Source organism: Ylistrum balloti, unplaced genomic scaffold (genome assembly GCF_031769215.1).
Source record: "Ylistrum balloti isolate Yb309-2 unplaced genomic scaffold, AGI_CSIRO_Ybal_v1 Utg370696, whole genome shotgun sequence".
NCBI classification, from domain to species: domain Eukaryota; kingdom Metazoa; phylum Mollusca; class Bivalvia; order Pectinida; family Pectinidae; genus Ylistrum; species Ylistrum balloti.
Window position 1 is genome coordinate 383,193 of NW_026782418.1, and position 22,059 is coordinate 405,251.

General features: G+C 35.6%; 1 protein-coding gene and 1 long non-coding RNA gene across 4 annotated transcripts in view; one reads left to right on the top strand and one right to left on the bottom strand.

The window, feature by feature from the left end:
* The window catches only part of LOC132557561 (septin-7-like), a 45,194-nt gene extending 23,478 nt beyond the window's left edge, over positions 1-21,716 (top strand). For all 3 annotated transcript variants that reach the window (XM_060222059.1, XM_060222057.1, XM_060222058.1), the window contains exons 3-13: positions 9,360-9,466; positions 10,339-10,439; positions 11,885-12,019; positions 12,184-12,301; positions 12,446-12,538; positions 13,018-13,114; positions 13,291-13,342; positions 14,302-14,421; positions 15,485-15,620; positions 16,466-16,608; positions 17,662-21,716. In XM_060222059.1, coding sequence (XP_060078042.1) covers positions 9,360-9,466; positions 10,339-10,439; positions 11,885-12,019; positions 12,184-12,301; positions 12,446-12,538; positions 13,018-13,114; positions 13,291-13,342; positions 14,302-14,421; positions 15,485-15,620; positions 16,466-16,608; positions 17,662-17,695 — 1,136 coding nt within the window. In that variant the 3' untranslated portion in view covers positions 17,696-21,716. The remainder of the gene's footprint in view (positions 1-9,359; positions 9,467-10,338; positions 10,440-11,884; positions 12,020-12,183; positions 12,302-12,445; positions 12,539-13,017; positions 13,115-13,290; positions 13,343-14,301; positions 14,422-15,484; positions 15,621-16,465; positions 16,609-17,661) is intronic.
* LOC132557562 (uncharacterized) lies at positions 5,929-7,038 on the bottom strand. The gene is made up of 2 exons (XR_009554518.1): positions 6,933-7,038; positions 5,929-6,278 (listed from the first exon to the last, which is right to left on the bottom strand). It is a non-coding gene; the product is annotated as an uncharacterized LOC132557562 (long non-coding RNA).
* Positions 21,717-22,059: the final 343 nt, after the last annotated feature.

Below are 22,059 nucleotides of genomic sequence, written 5' to 3' on the forward strand. Positions count from 1 at the left end.
TGATCCCTACCAGATAAATAGTCTTGGTGCAAATCTGGTGTAGCCTGTATTGTCTGGGTCATTAGAAACATGAAACCAGATGTTATGTTTTAATCATTAGGTGACATATGGTATAATTACATCTTAGGAATGTTATTACTGTTTCATACTGCAGTATTACTGCTACAGGAAAATCAAATTTAAACTATGCAGTTAATATCAAGTGTAGCAATATCACATTACATCAAAAAACAAAATGATACTGTATTTAATTGACCTGAGCTTATGTATGTGCCGAATCAGCTGATATGTCTCATAATTTCTACTTCACCAAAATATTTCTAATTTGTGCTAAAAAGGCAAGCAAAGATAAAATAAATTGAAAACTTTGTGTAAGAAGTTTGTGTCCTGTTTAAAGAAGGTTCTGTTTGTGACGGAGATATAACCTTGTTGGTTTGGTGCTGCAATCTTCAGCTTGTCAAAATCTCCCCTGCATCCCCACCCCCTACAGCTGGTGAGGGGGTTGGGGAAGGACAGGGTTATCTACTATTTCATGTTATCTATACATGTAATGCATCATCTCATCAAGATTCTGTGTTGAAGAATCAAAGATAAAAAATCATGAAAAATGAGATTCAGCAAATTTGGAAGAGCTTATGCAAACAGCATACCTCTAGTATGACTGTACATTTCAGTTTATAGTTGTTGTCATGTTGTAAAGGGAAGGATGTAGATTGCAGATTATTCACCTCTATAAATATTACTGTAGTTATCTCATCATAGGGAGCTGAAGAGGATCTGGGGACAGCCTATACACACCCAGACCTGCTGCGTTTTCTAGTAAATCATTGCAAATCATTGGCTGCAGTAAATAAAATCTAACACCACTCTATGGGATAATTGTGTAATTAATCCATATACAAATGACAGCCATATCATCTATGAATGTCATGACCAAATTTTCCATTTCATGTTAAGCAGTTGCTTACCATTGATTTTTTTGAGATTGTGGTTCTATGAATTACTCGTGCATACTTCTTCAACTGCTTCTGAAGTTGGATGGATATGAAAAAATGGATGACTATGAATATCATAAATGCTGACAGTGGTAAAGTTGACATGTTCCCTGTATTACAGTCATTGCAGACATAGAACAGGAGATACTGGAGGAGACAAACAGCTGGCTGCTAAGTGAATGAGATATGGAGACTAAGCTTGTGTGGTAGTAATAGCTGTAGTACTATTGATCATATTAGGAGGGCAAGACAGGGACAAAGTGAGCTCAAGTGCTTTCTGGCAGACTTTTCAGTGAATGAGTCATTTATACCCAAATGTTTAGTGGTCTAGTGCTAGAATGACTTGTGTGCATATAGATGTTATACTTCTTATTCTTGTTGTATAGATAGATTGGATACTTTGTATAAATAGCTGGTAAGAAAAAAAAAACATAGAAAAAGGAATTCCATTAAGTTGGAAAATTTCTGGAAGATGTGGAAATCAGGAACAATATGTCAAATAAATTTGAAACAATATGCCAAATTCAATGCTCAGTGAGGTATTCACAGTTGTCAATTATACCTGTGGAGTGATCAGTTATACCTGCAGTTATCAATAAGAGTTGCCAACTATACATGTTTAGTTGTTAGTTGACATGTCAATTACACCTGTAGTGTTCTTAATGGAAGAGTTGTGAGTTACACATATATATATATAGATACAAATGTTATAGTTGTCCGTTACACCTGTATATATAGATACAAATGTTGTAGTTGTCAGTTACACCTGTATATATAGATACAAATGTTATAGTTGTCCGTTACACCTGTACAGTTGTCAGTGTTATAGTTGTCAGTTACACCTGTACAGTTGTCAGTGTTATAGTTGTCCGTTACACCTGTACAGTTGTCAGTGTTATAGTTGTCAGTTACACCTGTACAGTTGTCAGTGTTATAGTTGTCAGTTACACCTGTACAGTTGTCAGTGTTATAGTTGTCCGTTACACCTGTACAGTTGTCAGTGTTATAGTTGTCAGTTACACCTGTACAGTTGTCAGTGTTATAGTTGTCCGTTACACCTGTACAGTTGTCAGTGTTATAGTTGTCCGTTACACCTGTACAGTTGTCAGTGTTATAGTTGTCAGTTACACCTGTACAGTTGTCAGTGTTATAGTTGTCCGTTACACCTGTACAGTTGTCAGTGTTATAGTTGTCCGTTACACCTGTACAGTTGTCAGTGTTATAGTTGTCCGTTACACCTGTACAGTTGTCAGTGTTATAGTTGTCAGTTACACCTGTACAGTTGTCAGTGTTATAGTAGTCAGTTACACCTGTACAGTTGTCAGTGTTATAGTTGTCAGTTACACCTGTACAGTTGTCAGTGTTATAGTTGTCAGTTACACCTGTACAGTTGTCAGTGTTATAGTTGTCAGTTACACCTGTATATATAGATACAAATGTTGTAGTTGTCAGTTACACCTGTACAGTTGTCAGTGTTATAGTTGTCAGTTACACCTGTACAGTTGTCAGTGTTATAGTTAGTTACACCAAATGAAGTGGGGGGACATATTGTGTTTGCTCCGTTTCCTATTATTATTATTTATATTATTTCTTCCTCTTTCTTCCGCTGGCGAGGTTTCCGACGCGTTTCTCAAAAATGTTGCATGGAATTTAACAAAACTTGACATACATATTCATACATGCAAGGTGGAGTGCAGGCCACTTGAAATTTTCCAATCGGTCATCTGAGTGGTCAGCTGTGGTCAAAATTTGGCCAAATGTTAGATATTGTCCGATTTTCGTGAAAATTGGTATACATGTATTAAGTGGCACTAGGAGCAAAATGGCGTAGTCCATGTTTGGCATGGCTGCAGGTCTGATTATTGTGATCATTAACTGCTGAAGGGGACGTTTGGGGGACATTTGTAATGGTCCTCATTACAATTAGTACTTGTTAATGTATTTTGGTTGATTTCCTGTCATATATTTGTCTTACCAGACAGGAACACAATTTTTGTTGGTTGGATTAGCTCAAAAATGTTTTTGTTCAGTAAAGCAGCAGATAATAACCTTGTTTTGAAGTATTATAACATCAGAAACTGACATAACTGGAGATAATGATGTATACAGCATAGCTCAATCTTCATCTAAACTCTGGTTACTAGGTGAGATGTTATATAGGAGAGGAATTTTAGCTTTTATAAAACAAAGGGTCTTTCTATACATAAAGTTCATGTGAAATGTCCAAGGGCAGGAATAGCATTTCTGTGTTGGGCGTATCTCTTTAAAGTCTTCTTCTATTTACATAGAGATGCCATTCAGACATGACGGAGAGAAATATAAAGATAAAATGATGTGGAAAGAAAATGTTAGAAAGGAAATCACAGACTGTAACTTTGTTCTAGTATCCTTAATATAACCTGGAAATCTCTAAAATTCCTAAAGCTATTACTGGTGGTAACCTGGACAATCTGGGGTCAGTATTTAGTTGACTTTTTCTGAATTTCTGTATTAAGTATAATGTATATCAATGGTAATGTTGACTATTAAACCTTTATACATGTACTCAGCTAGATACCAGTTGCTCTATTTAACTTATGAATGAAAAAAAAAACCATATAGGTCATGTCATGTTTACTTAACTTTCAAATAGAATTGGGAAATGCATAAGAAAAACATCTGAAGAGGGAAAAGTAACACAAAGCTCAAGGTGGGTCCACTTGAAGGCCAGCCTGCTCATTCTTTGTTTTAGTCATCAAAAGAGTGAAGACAGAACAGTTAGTTTGGAAATCCAGAAAATAATCTAGTGTGGATGTTCAATGTGTTGGATTCGTAAATCTGCACAATATATTTACATATCAACTCTTTAATATGAACATATATGCTGAAATAAAACCCTAGTATAAACAGCCTACACTGTGAATGTCATTGTTTGATATAAGGGGATGTTCATAATAAACTTTATGTCATGGAGATGACCAGCTATGTTTTTAGGATAAAACTGCAAAGCATAGATTACATGCATCTTAAGATCTCTCTCAATGTTTCAAGACCCTGCTTAAATATTTGTTATTGTTTGTATGTTAAGTAAATACATTTTCATTAGCCACATTCATTCAAGCTGTAGTAATTACACACAGAAAAAACAATTTTTCCTTATGTTCTACTCATGTATAACTTGCAGCATGCTGGCCAGGTTTCCCATATTCTGTATTTCCTTCTCGAATTTAATTATTGCCAGTTTTGTTTACGAATTCAGTAACATTTTGCCTCATTGCCAAGTCACTCTACTTAATCAACAATTTCATCAAATTCAAAGATCGAAAGATGAATTCCATCACAAGCCACTCCTGGTTTGTTATCACATGTCACAACAGACTACATGTAATGCCATATATAATTTAGAACAGAATATTGCATGATTATTTCTGTCAGAGTTCCAATTTTGATGCTGTAATATAGCTGATGAAACCTTTTAACGCTTTCCATCACTACTGACATGTTAATGTAGAATATCTGGACAACCTCTAATAATTATTTCATTATTACCATTAACTACTTAAAATGATGTTTCATTGGTAGTATACATAGTGAAAGGTATTTATTTTGTGACATGGCTGGTAATTTATTTCATCAATTAGGGTAACTAATAAATTGAATGACAAAACACTGGAAAATATTGCTTAACTTATAAGAATTTTAAGGAATAGCTGGTGTATAAAAAATGTAAATTAATGTAGGTAACATGTGATGTGCAATTGACAAAAGTATCTAGCTGATAGCACTTGATTATGGACGATAGCATTGGCCTCTCCTGTCCAATACTTATGTAGGTTTCAAAACACTTAGCCAGAGTTCTTACATTAGAGTTTCAAGGCCATGTTCATCATTACCAATTTCAATGGTAATTTGTCTGGATTTTAGTCAAACTTTCACTAAGATCCAGTATGAGGATAACTGAGATGAACCTGTATTACTGTTGTCTGGATTTTAGTCAAACTTTCACTAAGATCCAGTATGAGGATAACTCAGATGAGCTTGTATTACTGTTGTCTGGATTTTAGTCAAACTTTCACTAAGATCCAGTATGAGGATAACTGAGATGAACCTGTATTACGGTTGTCTGGATTTTAGTCAAACTTTCACTAAGATCCAGTATGAGGATAACTGAGATGAATCTGTATTACTGTTAGTTTAAACAATATTTTTATTCAGTAATAAGCATTTAATTACAGACAGGTACGCATAATCTTATGGGATGGGAAAACAAGCTTAAAGCTTATATTAATTCCTTTCCCATATATTAATTCCTTTCCCATAATATTATTATGTATTATGTATTACTGTTGTTCTAGTGTCAAAGTAACAGTTAATTTTTACAAGGAATATTCTCTTTACAACGAAATTGAGTTCATTTGTCAGCAAAACTTTTCAGGATTTTTTTTCTGAAATGTTTTTAAAAAATAATAGTCTTATTGTGAGATATTTTTTTAATCATATTGCATATAAGCCATACTTATCCAGACATTACTGTACAACAGGAATACTTGAAACCCATTGTTTTGAAGGACTTACAATACAATTTCTCTTCCTCTTTAGTCAGACTCTGTGTTTCACTGTTAAGAGCAAGCCTTGGGTGTGCCTGATTTGACCTTCAAAGGTTCTCTAATTCAGTATGAATAACCTGAGCAGAATTATATGTAATGAACTGTATCTTGAAGCATTATCTGATGTTAGCAATCCTCTGGATGACTCACTTTTGGATGTTTGTTTACTGAACCATCCAGGATATTTTCCCTAATTCTATTGCTGTTCAGTAGAGTAACAAATTTTATTTTGTTGTCCACCCCTGACTTTGAGTCAGGACGTTGGTCTCCTAAGTTTAATGCAGGATAAGTACTTTTGAATTAGCATCAGGACATTAGTCACCAATTAAAAAATAATTAGGACATAATGTATGTCAAATGAATTTTATTCCTTAACTGCTATTGATAGAAATAAACAGTTTCCAATGGGAAAAAATTTCACATTATCTAGATTGATGCCAATGAAGTATCCAATGTGTTTTGACTGTACAGGCATATAAACATGGTGGTATAAAAAAGAGCTAATGTTTAGAGGATGGCATACCTCACAAAGATAGAGTTGACAGGACAGCAGTTAAATCAATCAAACATCACCAAATGCATGTGAAACTCCATTCTCTGAGACCTCAGTAGAACATTGGTGTAGATGGCGCAGTGGTATCAAGTTTATGGCAGTAGATAAGGTTTAGGGACCATGTTCGTCTTGGTAATTTTTCTTCTGAAACATGAGATGTTTGCATGTATGTGTTTGGCAGTTTTTTTTTTATTGCTGAATGAGTGTTAGGAAGCCTGGTCACAACTGGATAAAATTGTTGTGCTGGAAACATTCAGCTTGTCATCAGAGGGCCAGTAAAACATTTATGATATCTGCAGATGTTGGAGTGACAAGTGTCCATTGAGATATCCTATGTATAGTATGTCAGCTTTGTCTGTTCAGTATATACTATTCTTACAAATATTGAAGTGACAAGTGTCCAATGAGATGTTGTATCTATATATATCTATATATCTGTCACCAATGTATCTGTAACAGTGTGGAGATATAAGGATGGTCATTATCTCCCTTGACATCATCTATATCACCAATGTATCTGTGACAGTGTGGAGCTGTAGGGACAGTAATTATCTCCCTTAACATCATCTGTATCACCAATGTATCTATGACAGAGTGGAGCCGTAGGGACAGTAATTATCTCCCTTGACATCATCTGTATCACCAATGTATCTGTGACAGTGTGGAGATGTAGGGACAGTAATTATCACACTCTCTATATCCATGTGTGTTGTGAGTTTAGTAATTTGACTTTGTTATCCTAGGAATTCTTTGGCCCTTTTTGTTTCCCATGGTTTCCCATTTTGTACAGCAACTTACCTGCTGATGAAGCATTATTCCACAGGCCATTCTTTGTTACTCTGAAAGTCTTCACAATTTCTTGTTTGAAAGTACCATAAGTTTGCCTGCCTGCTGCTGACTAGAATCATTCATATAAAGATATTCCTGAAAGTTGTCAGTTATTCATCTATTTAGTTGTAAATATATGTGTAAAATTGGCATCAAATTGCAATTTTAGGTTACAAGTAATTGATGATAGGTCTAGATGAGCAGGTGTGTAATGATGAAGCTGAGTTACAACTTCCTGTTATTTGTGTACTTCTGATAACTTCCTGTGTATAAGGGAGTGAACAGTTATAAGATAGACTTGTAAATTGCCTCTGATGCCTTATCTATTTTTTATTCCATATTTTTCATTTATTGCTATTCCATGTAAAAAATAAACGATTAATACCAAACTTAATTGGGTATAGGGAAACATTATAGTGTTAACCATGTTTCCCCTTTGAAAAGCCTGTCAACAAATGTTGTCTCTTTTCATTCTGAAGGGAGTTTGATTAAATAACTTTATACAAAGGTCAACAATAATTTGGATTAGTTCCTGTTTCAAGGTCAACATAATCATGTCCTACAGACAATTTCTAGTGTAAGGATTGTTTTTTAGTATAAATTTCAGACATTGTTGCCCTTACCTGCACCTTACACTTATATAAGTAAAACAATTGCCAGGAATAGACATATATGTCAGGACAGTACATGTGTTTAGTTGTCTATCATTTCTGTAAACAGATCCCTGACTATTTACTTTCCCGGTAATTTTAAAAGGGAGTCATTGACAGATGGCCTTCACCTTCTCAAGGTGGATACACCAGACTTCCTGTTCCTCATAAATCAGGACAGGTCCTGTTTGAACTCATACCTACATTGTAAAGTGAAATAAACTGCACCAGTAGTCTGTGTGTATCTAGCCATTTTTTGTGTCCAAAGGGTATGTCCACGATCAAGTTTATTTATATTTTGTTTCCAAATAACACCAAGTCTCCTCAAAAGTGGGTTTATACATGGCTGTGGTATCATCAGTAGATATATCTATACATGCAAATTTTCACTGCCTCTGAGGGACATTACTTTTCCTGTACTCTTCCACCTTTTCGCTGCCTTTCAGGGATGCCTTTCACTGCTCTTGTCACCCTTCTTATGATTTTCTCCCTTTTCACTGCCTCTAAGTGACACCCTTTCCTGTACTCATTACATTGTCATTGATCATAATTGCATGGTTACCAATCGTCTGTACATTATCATGTGTGGTAGAGGAATGCTGTGCCAGTCGGTTGCAATTTCACACACTGTGTAACTTCTGGAACTTTGCCAGGCCAGTTTGTGCATGAAGACATTTCTCTGATAAAAAAGATGATTATATCAGAGCAGTGTGTCTGTGTACAGGATGCAGTGAATGTATAATTCTGTAACAAAATTGTTCTGCACATGTTCCCTCCCTGTATCGTTGTCTTAAGGTGTAAATCTCGCCAAAAAGTTGTCTCTAAGCATATGTTTGGCCCACATATATTAGATAAACATCATAGATTATGACACAACCATCAGAAAATTTGAAACCTGCAAAAAAATGGGAAATGAGATCAATTATGACAAAGACTGTATCCTTTATATTTTCAAGAATATCAAAATTTTTTGCTAAGGATTGTCTGTTAAGAGAGTAAAGGGAGACAACCTCACAGAAAATTTCAAGAAAAGTGTGATTTATGTCAGCAAAAAGGTTAGGCAAGATATCATAGACAGGGTTTTCCATAAAAGCCGGTCGCCGGCCAATTTGACCGGCTACTTTGATCATTTGGCCGCCTACACCAATCCAGTTCCATAATAATGTTCCGTACACGACTACAAGTACATGGCAGGCCAGCCTCCTACTTTCACTACACAGCCTACTACTAACAAAATTATGGAAAACCCTGCATAGATCTGTCAAAAGGCAACATATCATAGATCTGCCAAAAGGCAACATATCATAGATCTGTCAAAAGGCAACATATCATAGATCAGCTAAAAGGCAACATATCATAGATCTGTCAAAAGGCAACATATCATAGATCAGCTAAAAGGCAACATATCATAGATCTGTCAAAAGGCAACATATCATAGATCTGTCAAAAGGCAACATATCATAGATCTGTAATAGAACATGTACTTTGCATTACACTGATTTGCATATAAGTGACATTTTACTATCAATCATTCAATCTAGTATGCTCTTGGTAAAACATAGCCTATTTTATGTACAGGAGGGTAAATTTCAGATAGATAACTTCAAAATCTAATGATATAGAAGTCACAATTAGATGTGCCTCTACTAAAGACAATTTGTACATTTCTGAAGACACTTTAATTTCTCTGCAGTCTGCTATTAAATTACTTCAGAATGTATAATTTATATCATTTTTTTTCTTTCAGGCGAATCTGGACTGGGAAAATCCACACTGATCAACTCCTTGTTCCTTTCTGACCTTTACAGTGGGGACTATCCAGGCCCTTCCCATCGCATACAGAAAACTGTCAAAGTAAGGCAGTCTAAACTTCAGTAACACAGCAGTTATTGAACCACTTATAACCCAGATTCTGTCATATATTTCAGTCAAACTTTTATGGGGAAAGATTTTTTCAGGGTTTATTGAGGAGTAATATTTAGTGGTTTTTCTGTCCCATTGTTAAACTATAGCAATACTTCAGTAGAGTTCATACCTCAATGTTCTCAGGTCAAGGTCACCATTACCTTCAAAGAAATCTGTCAGATGTTGATAAAATTTCGGATTGGAGCAGGGACATTTATATCTTACAATCATTTTCTAGTTCTTTTCTAAAGTGCACAAGTTTCGGCCTCATTGCTAAACATTACAAACTTATTTGAAAGAGGTCAGAATCAGATTAGAAAGTGACACAGGCAAGAGAAAGAAATGCAGGCAAGCAATGGGGTAGGAAAATCAGGAGAGGTTGAGTTAATTGAAAGGAACTGAAGCTAGGTATTTTATAGAAATGCTACAACATGTGTCTAAAGGAGAAAGTATAGCCTGGAAGAGTTAGGCATATTAAAGATGTTTTCAAATTGTACATTGGAATCTTATTGAACCACACTCTGAATACCAATATGGAGAATAATAGGTTATCTTTGATTGTTTGTTTGGGACAAAATGTCTTTGCTTGGTTTCTTATTCTTGTTTTGTCTTCTGGTTTCTTCTGCCATTCTTCTAGAAAAAGTGGAATTTAATGAGACATTATTGCAATGTTGAATAAAAATGACGTTTTTGTTTTTAATCTTTGCCTTGGAATCTAAACACTAACATCTGAATGTTTAAAAAAAATTGTCAGATTTCTTTCCTAAAAAAGTAGGAAACCAGTTTAACTCCTTTATAAAGCTTGATTGGTGCTTTTGCAGGTAGAGACAACTAAAACCGTGTTGAAGGAAAATGGGGTACAATTACAACTAACTGTTGTGGATACACCAGGATTTGGGGACGCAGTAGATAATAGTAACTGGTAAGTGGTTTTTAGGAAACTTTAGAAACATGTCTTTAAAAGGGTGGTCAACCTGTTGATTCCTAAATTGATGTCAACATCAAACCACTTTGTTAAGTGTTGTGATTAATATCTTTAGAGCAGAAACAAATAGGCTGAATTATTCAATCATTAGCATTAGTAATATTAGTATTATAGCATTGACAGTAATCTTTATCTGACATTGGGTCTTTTATCGAAGTAACAGCAAACAATAAAATCTACATAAAAAATATGGTCAGACTGTTTTGATTAACCTCTTATTGCCTCTAATTTTAAATACTGTATTATTTTCAAATGTTTATTTAAAATTCATCAGGTAGACTTAGATACTCTCTCAGTGGCATAGTCTAGGAGAGAGATTTGTGTATGTGTAGTCCAGGTTAGTGACCCCCTTCACACATCACAGTCTCACTAACACCTCATTAGGTGGAAATCAGCCCATTCCTGTATCAGACTGGCTGATAAAGGGTTACTCTATCCCCAGGAGACATAGCCAGGCCTTGATAAACCAACCTTACACAATCTTATATTACCTCTAATGATAAAGTTATACTACAGACATAAGAGACTCTTTTGTTCTATATTTGTACCTCTAGTCATTTTATCATAATACTGGTATCTCCTGTAGTTTATGAAAAGTGTCAAACAAAAGTGTGAAAGCTAATTGGATAAATGGAAACAAAGTTAGTGTGATCAAAGGATATATATGTAAGAGGTTTCTTTGGAACATTTGGATGATATTACTTGGCCTTGAGGATATGTGTTATTGATGATATATCACTTTAGACAAATAAAATACTTGAGGTCGAAATACAAATAAAGATCCATGTTTAAGATATGTGATACTACTTGTAGCCTTTGTATGTTAGTTGTAGTGTTAGACACACAGTGGCTGTTCTGTAGGATCATGTTTCGGGTCACGCCCTCAGACCCTTCACAATGTTAGATATGGGTTTACTAGAGGTGAAGTGGTATAAAACTTGACCCCACTTTAGCCAACTTTAAAAGATGTGATCCATTTGATAGTACCACAGGTCAAACACGTAGGCCTTGCTGCTTGCTGGACACAATGCTCATTTGTCTGAGGGTGTTTGAGTTATGTCCCCTTGCAGATGTTTAAGAGCTCATTGTGAGTGCACTAGCCTGCAGTGTCTTCTATGAAAAAGAAGTTTCAGTGTTGTAACCATAGTTAACTACATGTTTGGTCAACTTTATGCAGGATGAAGGTATTGGTGTCGGGCATCTTTTGAACTGGCCTAAGATACAATAAAAGATCACACAACATATCTCTTACAGTTTTTCCTACTAGTTTGGAATAGATTCAGTCTCCTTGGCAGCTCATTTTTGTTACTTTGTTACTAAAAACAAATATGAGTATTGATATTTCAGTTATAATTCGGTGATGCCATATTTTTCTTTTCTAGTTGGCAACCAGTCATTGATTTCATCGATAGCAAATATGATGATTACCTCAATTCTGAGTCCCGAGTCAGTAGGATCACAATGCCAGATTATAGAGTACACACCTGTCTGTACTTCATCGCCCCAACAGGGCATGGGTAAGTGCTTCAAAGGCTCCCACCCTTATATGATAAATTATAATAGCTGTAGTATACAAAATCTTTTATCAAGACACTGCGAAACAGTATATTTCTGATCTCTACAGAGCTTTAACTGGAACCATCTCTGTGTAGATCATGATGTTTTTTATTTTGTATTTCAGCTTAAAACCATTAGATGTAGAATTTATGAAAAGACTTCATGACAAAGTAAATATCATCCCTCTGATTGCCAAGGCTGACACGCTCACACCAGATGAATGCCGTGAGTTCAAAAAGACAGTAAGTCCCTCAAACTTTCATTCCTTTCTCACAAATTCTCCAGTAGTTCTACATTATTATATCTTTGATATGGTAATCAATATAAGCTTTATTAAGTGCCATATTGAAATAAAAATGTTGTAATTTTAATGTTTCTGTTGACAGATTTTAAATGAAATTGCCCGTCATAAAATCAGGATATACGAGTTTCCTGAGTGTGATGATGATGAGGACAGTAAGATACAGAAAAAATTACGGGTAGGTAATAGAACAATGCTGGACCATGTGGTTAATATTTTATGTTTCAATAATGCAACTGTTTGTTTGTAAATTGCAATATGAATGGACTGCTAATCAATATCAAAGCTTTGTAATCTACATAATGAACTTTTGTTACAATATGTTTATTTCATCACATAAATTCTGTTTTCTTCACTGAATACTTTCATGTTATATTTTTGCATGTAAATTTGAATTATAGGACAATTTGTGCTGTTATGAAAGGATAAGAGAATGACATGTCAAACTTTTAAATTTTTTTATGATGTCACCATGCATGGTGACAGTAGTTTTGATTACTTGTTTACAGAGCTTTGTGTATTTCTTGGTGAGGTGATTTGGTATCAGAGATCACAAGTTCCAGATCCAGACACAAGACCAGTCTCAAGTCTGTAATCCATTGTAGTATGTACTTTCACAGTACAGTGGCCATATTTCATTCTCTTGTGTATTGTTAGGACCGTGTGCCATTTGCTGTGGTGGGGAGCAATAGAGTCATAGAAGCTGGAGGTAAAAGAGTGCGTGGCAGACAGTACCCGTGGGGCCTTGTAGAGGGTGAGTGTCCTCTGTAGTTTTCTATAAATACTTCATGATTGGTGTTATTATTGTTAATGATGTTAGTCAAAATATGTTTCTGTATTCAGTTTGATTTATTTGTATATATTCTTTAAATCCATGAACTTTCAAACTTGAAAAAAAAAAAATGTTAAATACCAATCTTCTGTTTTCAGTTGAAAATTTGGAGCACAATGACTTCATAGCCCTCAGAAATATGCTTATCAGGTAAGACAGATTCAACTGCTACATTATCAAACACATATAATCCCCCAACAGGCTTTCCCTACACACATGCTCTTCTAACATGCCTTCCCAACAGACATGATCCCTTAACAGGCCTTCCCAACACATCTGATTCCCTAACAGGCCTCCATGACAACCATGATCCCATGACAGGACCCTGCAACACACACAATCCCCTAACAGGCCAAACACACATTATCCCATAATAGGTCTCCACAACACACATTATCCCCTAACAGGCCTCCACAACACATATTATCCCCTAATAGGCCTCCACAACACACATTATCCCCTAATAGGCCTCCACGACACGCATTATCCCCTAACATTTTACAGCTCCTCCCAGCATTAACAGATTCCCTGTTATCATATGTAGAAAACAGTGATAGTAAACTAACTAAAACCTGTGACAAACTTTGCTACATATCATGAAATATCTTTCTGTTCTCTATAGTGATTATGTAATTTTGCTACATATCATGAAATATCTTTCTGTTCTCTATAGTGACTATTATGAAATATCTTTCTGTTCTCTATAGTGACTAATATGAAATATCTTTCTGTTCTCTATAGTGACTATTATGAAATATCTTTCTGTTCTCTATAGTGACTATTATGAAATATCTTTCTGTTCTCTATAGTGACTATAATTTTGCTACATATCATGAAATATCTTTCCAATCTCTAAAGTGGCTATTATGAAATCTTTCCATTCTCTATAATAGCTATGTAAAGATATGGTTTTATGTTAATGCTGATATCTATAACAAAAGTCATAGAAGTGATAGTTATTGTTAAATTGTTACTTCAGTAAATACATTAATGCTTGTTATCATACTTTGTTTTAAAATGTCCTGTACACTTGTTGTCATTGAGAGGACACATTCCTGAACTGACAAGTTAATGTTGAAATTGTAATCCAAAAAATAATTTCTTTTCAGAACACACATGCAAGACTTGAAGGATGTCACAAATAACGTTCATTATGAGAATTACAGATACAGCAAACTAGCCCCCTCCACTGGAGACAGCAAGCAAGTCAAACCAGGCTCTATGTCCAAGTAAGAAATTCATTCAAAGTGAAACAAGATGATGTTAAATTGAGTAATTAGATCTAGATTTGATGTAATGATTAAAAGACTTGAAAAGAAATCACTGATAAAGTCAAAGGAACTATTTGGTCTTGGTCCGTCAGACCTCTGAAACTCTTGGCCAACTGTCTCTTCAACCTCAGGTAAACAAGGCTTAATTTATAATATTTCTACTTAAACTCCACCCAGTGACATTAAACAAATGCCAGGTAAACATTACTGTAACAAGTAAGTATTTTAGGTAGTTAACTATAGTCACCGTGTTATATCACAGTTTTCTTATCCTCTGTGTTATCATTTCGAAGAATGTATTTGAGTACAAATGTTTCTCAATCTACTCTGACCATCTTATACCTATAAATGGTAGCTGTGACAGTCGCGACTTTGATACAGTAGCCCTGTCTCAATGTTAACAATCACCTATATCTGAAATTTTACATCATTACAGGGAAATAGATTATTTGTGTTCTGCTAGACATTAGGTCTGGGTCCCTAGAAAAAATAGGAAGTGAATCATGCCAGAACCTGGTTAGCTGTTATGATATCTAAAAATAAAATGTGTTTATTGAACTCAGCCCAAGAAATCCTTATGCTTCGACCATAATTTGATTAGGAAATACAATTGAAATACATTGAAAGAACATAAACTATTGGTGACAAACATGCACAAATACACCTACTGACTACAAGCATGCTGTCTGGAAGCAAACGTTAAAATGACTAAATATGCCAAAATGATAACTAACAAAGGTAATGTATGTGGTGATGATCCACTAATGATGCAGTGGACTGATGACTTGCATAGGTACTCACTGATCGTCAGTATTAAGTCTGAAATTTTTTTTAAAACAACTATTGAAAAGATGTCTAAATCTCTAAAAGTCTACACTTTTTCATCATGGTCAATAAAACCGTATAATCTGTTAAGTTACTATACAAACATTAGTAAAACATAACTGAAATACTCACCATTTTGACTTGGTGCTCTGTTTATGTGTTACCATGGTTACATGTCATTTGTCATTTGTTACAGAGACCCATTGTCACAGATGGCAGAGGAGAAGCGTGAACACGACAACAAAATGAAAAAGATGGAAGCAGAAATGGAACAAGTTTTTGAGATGAAAGTCAAGGAGAAGAAACAGAAGCTCAAAGACTCTGAAGCAGATGTAAGTGTTATTATGTACTGCCAGTGGACTGTGTGTTGGAACAATCCATCAACAACTGCTGAATCTTAAAATGATTTTTGTGTGAATATTTATCATGGAAATGGCAAGATCTCTAAATCTGCTGGTACAATATTGACATAAGTCTAGTTTCAAAGTTCCACAACCATTTCTCCCTGGAAACCATATCCTGGTTGTAGGTTGCTGTTCAAGTTCTAATGACTGATCTTTGTCAGAGAAATTAGATTGTTTAGTTTTATTGTAAAATTTATTGTCATCAACATCATAAATAGGGTGTTCTGCATGATTTCTCAATCCCTTTACTCTCCGTCTGGTCAACAAAAAGTCAAAGCATCAGTCATTATACACATCAAATGGTGGGTTTTCACCATTACCTGAAGGATCAGTTGAACAAATAGTCAGGTATGAGTAAATGCCCATCAGTCAACTCATAGTCAGATCTTGTGGTAACCAGCCAATCACAGTCCTGCACAACTGAGAGTCAGATCTTGTGGTAACCAGCCAATCACAGTCCTGCACAACTGATAGTCAGATCTTGTGGTAACCAGCCAATCACAGTCCTGCACAACTGATAGTCAGATCTTGTGGTAACCAGCCAATCACAGTCCTCCAGATGATTTCAAAACTAAGCACTTGTTATTTAGTGGAAATATTCCACATTTCATTAACACTTGGAATTTGTACATTTCCGAGTACTTTTGTTCCACGAAATTATGTGTTTAGAAAGTGACAGTTACATACTGATTGCATATAAGTACCTGTGGATTTTATGAGTACAATTATCCTAAAAAGCAATTTTACAATCAGTGTTGTTATTATTTTCATAGTTGCAAAGACGAGCAGAACAGATGAAAAAGTCCTTAGAACAACAACAGAAGGAACTGGATGAGAAATGGAAACAATTTGAAAAGGAAAAATCCACTTGGGAGGATTCTGTAGGCCTTACTGGCAAAGGATCTTCTGAGAATATGTAAGTAAAGGGATCATGTAAGGATATGTAAGTAGAAGGGACATCAGATAATATGTCAGTAGAGGTGACATCAGATAATATGTCAGTAGAGGGGACATCATATAATATGTAAGAAGAGGGGGATCATCAGATAATATGTAAGTAGAGGGGACATCAGATAATATGTCAGTAGAGGGGGGGACATCAGATAATATGTAAGTAGAGGGGTCATCAGATAATATGTAAGTAGAGGGGACATCAGATAATATGTCAGTAGAGGGGGGACATCAGATAATACGTCAGTAGAGGGGACATCAGATAATATGTCAGTAGAGGGGGGACATCAGATAATATGTCAGTAGAGGGGGACATCAGATAATATGTAAGTAGAGGGGCCATCAGATAATATGTAAGTAGAGGGGTCATCAGATAATATGTAAGTAGAGGGGCCATCAGATAATATGTCAGTAGAGGGGGGACATCAGATAATATGTCAGTAGAGGGGGGGGTCATCAGATAATATGTAAGTAGAGGGGCCATCAGATAATATGTCAGTAGAGGGGGGACATCAGATAATATGTCAGTAGAGGGGGGGTCATCAGATAATATGTAAGTAGAGGGGCCATCAGATAATATGTAAGTAGAGGGGCCATCAGATAATATGTAAGTAGAGGGGCCATCAGATAATATGTTGGTAAAAGATTCACCGGATGATATGTTTGTAGATGATTATTAGAAAATATGTAATTTCCCAGATGAATATGAAAAATTAAGTGGTTACCTGCCTGACCATGTGGGTTTCCCCGGGTACTGCAGTGTACACACTAAGAACCATTGCATGCTTCAGTTCAGGTCAACAAGAGTCATTAGTGTAAGTTGGATAACTTGTTTTGCAACTGTTTAAATAAATGTGGTTTGTATCTACAGGGGTCACCAGATAATTTGTATGAGTTAAAACTGAGAACTTCAGTTTAACATTTATTATAAGGTTTTCAACAAGTCAACTTTTCTCAGAATAAATAAAATATTTCTATATAGTTTAATAAAGTTGGTACATTGTTATATCCTTTTCAGATCAGGGAAAAAAGACAAGAAGAGGTTATTCTAAAAAACAGCATTGAAGATGCCTTTTTTTACTCAGATGGTAAAATTTGGACCAATACCATCTGACAAGTTTGGTGACAAGAAATGTTAAATACTGTGCAGACATCATGATCCCAGTGTTCATTAGAGACTTAAATGTTAGCTGTTGGAGATTATTAGCCAACACCTAGAGGGCAGGAGGATTGATGAAATATAAGATTTGCTCACAGTACAATACTTGACAAGGTGATAGAAGAGTCCATATGTCAAAGGATGTGATGACAGTTTCAAAAAGGTTTCATTTGAGACATCTGATACAGTTACCTGGTGGATATGGCAGCTTCATGCCTCAAGGGTTAATTGACCTTTGACCTTTCAAGTGGACTTGAGTTTTCTTTAGCTGTACTTTAATGGACTTATTGTTTATGTATTGTGTTAAACAATTTGTCAGTTTTTATATGATAGATTGTCAGATCAGTTTTGACTGTTTTAATCTACTGCTGTCATACGAGATAAAACTGCCCTAATACCAAAAGACATCCATCCTTCCACCCTGGGGAACAGGTCTTCGAATGTACTATCAGTGATCTCTGTTAATGGCACTTTATGAAGGTAGAGGATTGTGCTGTGCCTGCTTTCTGTAGGGACCAGAAAATAAATGTTGTCTGTGCTTGTCTGAGGGACCTGAAATTGAGCACTGAGTCTGTGCTTGCCCTAGGAACCAAACATGGAATCTGTGCTTGCCCTAGGAACCAAACACTGAATCTGTGCTTGCCCTAGGAACCAGGTATTGACTAGCATCTGTGCTTGCCCTAGGAACCAGGTATTGACTAGCATCTGTGCTTGCCCTAGGAACCAGGTATTGACTAGTATCTGTGCTTGCCTTAGGGACCAGGTATTGGCTATGGCATCTGTGCTTGCCCTAGGGATCAGGTATTGACTAGCATCTGTGCTTGCCCTAGGAACCAGGTATTGACTAGTATCTGTGCTTGCCTTAGGGACCAGGTATTGGCTATGGCATCTGTGCTTGCCCTAGGGATCAGGTATTGACTAGCATCTGTGCTTGCCCTAGGGACCAGGTATTGATTAGCATCTGTGCTTGCCCTAGGGACCAGGTGTTGACTAGCATCTGTGCCTGCCCTAGGGACCTGGCATGGTACATATCCCTATGATAGTAACAGACCTAAGCACTGGGAACTAAGCATCTGTTTTGGTGATAATATCACTAAAGTACTTGGAACAAGGCATTAATTTAATCATACCAAACACACATGTAGCAGTTACAAGTCAGTTCATACAAGGTATGTTTAAGTACAGTAAATTTTTACATGCTTCCTAGATGCACCAATGTATGGTGTTGTGTTTGCTCTGTAGTCTGGGATAGAGTGAAGTTTAGTGTTGATGATTGAGAGGGTAATTGTTTTTCTATGCAGTTTTGTAATTTTACCTTAAATAGTAGTTCTGCTATGTGTAACAGTAAACTATAGTGTGATGCTTCCAGGATTCTGTATTGTAATGTAAAATCACTGTTTTGCCAAAATAGCTGCTTTGAACACCTGCGTATGTCCTTTAGTAGTTCCAACAGTCATAAAAATATCTTGTCAACTGAATGACAATCAGCTTTGTGAAAACTGTTTCATTTAGAAGGGTCTTAACTCGAAATTAGCAGCAAGCTTTACAGATGCTTCTTAGATATTCTTGCCAATATGATCCTATTAAGAATAGGACTCAATGTGCCGTGTGTTTTAATAGACTTACCATGTCAAGGGTGATATAGGAGTAGGCTCAACATGCCCTGGGTGATATAGAAGTAGGCTCAACATGCCCTGGGTGATACAGAATTAGACTCATTATGGAAAGGGTGTTATAGTAGAAGGCTGACCATGACCAGAGTGTTATAGGAGTAGGCTCAACATGTCCTAGGTGATAAAGGAGTAGGCTCAACATGTCCAGGGTGTTACAGGAGTAGACTCACCATGACTAGGGGGATACAGGAGTGGATTTGCTATGACCTAAGTGTTATAGGCACAGGCTCACCATGTCCAAGGTAATATATATAGGAATGGATTCGTCATCCCCTTGGTGTGACAGTAAACTCACCAGCCATGGATAAGAAAGAGGTGTCCTCACAACGCTAGGGAGTGATTGAGGAAGGTCGACTCACCATGTTTAGGGTGACATAGGTGTGATAGTAAACTCGCTATTCCCTGGGGATGATAAGAATCCCTATTGTGTGATTCACCACAGGTGTTATAGGGGTATACTTAACCACAGAAGAAGTGTGCAGTTCTACTGATAACCTGTTGTGTGATTCACCACAGGTGTTATAGGGGTATACTTAACCACAGAAGAAGTGTGCAGTTCTACTGATAACCTGTTGTGTGATTCACCACAGGTGTTATAGGGGTATACTTAACCACAGAAGAAGTGTGCAGTTCTACTGATAACCTGTTGTGTGATTCACCACAGGTGTTATAGGGGTATACTTAACCATGGAAGAAGTGTGCAGTTCTGCTGATAACCTGTTGTGTGATTCACCACAGGTGTTATAGGGGTATACTTAACCATGGAAGAAGTGTGCAGTTCTACTGATAACCTGTTGTTACTCCTCATCATAATTTGGTGCATTGACTTCAGTAGACATTTTATGTTAATTGTTTTGTATTTCCTAATATTACTGAGATGTGATGAATACAATCCATCATAATCATCCTCTGTGTATCAATGATAACCCATGGTAAGGAGAGATGTTCTACAGATCTCCAATCACTACAATGTTCCCCCATAATATTTGTGGTATAAATATGTGATGTTGATATGATGGGAAATATCTTAACTGTCTAAATAACCAATAGGAAAACTCTTGTAAAATTTCAACAGGGAAGGAAATAAAATTGTCAAAATGTCTTTAAGAATATATTTGTTAAACTATCTAAAAGTCATACAGCATATTAAATATTTTTATGCCAGAACTCTTTATACATATGTATTATCTTAAGCATAATCAGCCTGGTAAATATGTCTATATATTACTGAGATATAGGGTCCAATAGTATCGTCATACATTCAATCATTGCAATTATTATGGATCTCTGTACTTGCATAGATGTTTGTGTACTCCATTTTTATTTATGATTGTAACATTCATAATTAATTTGTAAAACAAAAGTATTACTAGTGAGTGTCCTGTAAACAATGTATATGTATGCCTTATTGTTATTTTTTGTCTTCGTTTGAATGGTTGTTTTTGTGGTAACGTAGTCTGATTTTATACGCAGTTTTTAACTATTAACACATTGGTTTCTCATGCCATCATAAACATATAAACATGTATTAATGCATTTATTTTTGTTTCCATAAACCTTTCTTGCAATAACTTACATGTGATCTAATGCAATTCCTAAATTTTCTTTGGTGATTCTTCCAATCAGGGACTTTTGTAACAATAAATTCTTACATTGTTTTGGAGAAAACATCAGGAAAAGTCATTAATTGATTTTCTTTTCTTAAAGTTTACCAAAACTTCATTTATTTATATATTTTTTTTTTCATTTTTAAGAAATTATTGCACTGAGTATGACATGCAATATAGTTTAGAAGGTTTAAAGTAATACATCCAAATAGACAAATCAAAAGTTCACATTACATCTAGTCAGAAATCATTGTCATTCAAAATTGAACACTATACTCATTACTGGAGAATACACAGCTGGTACTTTTATTAGACTTCTACACACATTGTTGTTTCCTTTGTAAAATGTTTACTATACATGTTGGAAATTGATAAAAAAGTAAATAAGATGAAACAATAACCTTGGTAATTATTATTTGGATTTATTTGATAGAGTAACCATGACTTACAGGACTAAATGTATATTGAGGGGGAAATAAAAACCTACTGCTATACTGTTGGGGGACGAAATATAGCTCTGCTTATAGAACGAGTAACGAAACTCACCTTTGTATGATTATCCATGTATTTCTCTCTAATAAATTGCATTGGTATTCATTGGCATGAAGACAAAATAAATATAAATGCTACTATACACTTGTGTTTGTCATTTATGTAAATACTTTAAGGACAGTGTTTCTGTTTTCATGTTTTACATGATCCGAAAGGCACCAAGTTTGTTAAAATGAATGACATTGACCCACTTACAAAGTCACAGGGTGAATGTGTTGATATCTTTAAAACAACTTCTCAATAAACAAAATGCTCATGGTGCTGGTATGGGGCTGTAGTCCGGTTGCTAAACCAAAGATTTTTGGAGAACCTTGCAATGCGGTCCGTACAAAGTTTTTCTGCCTTTTCTATTCCTCTGTAGTGTGCTCTTCAAGAATCTGTGTGATGCCACTGTCATCCTTGGGCAATCCGTACAATATGCAAAT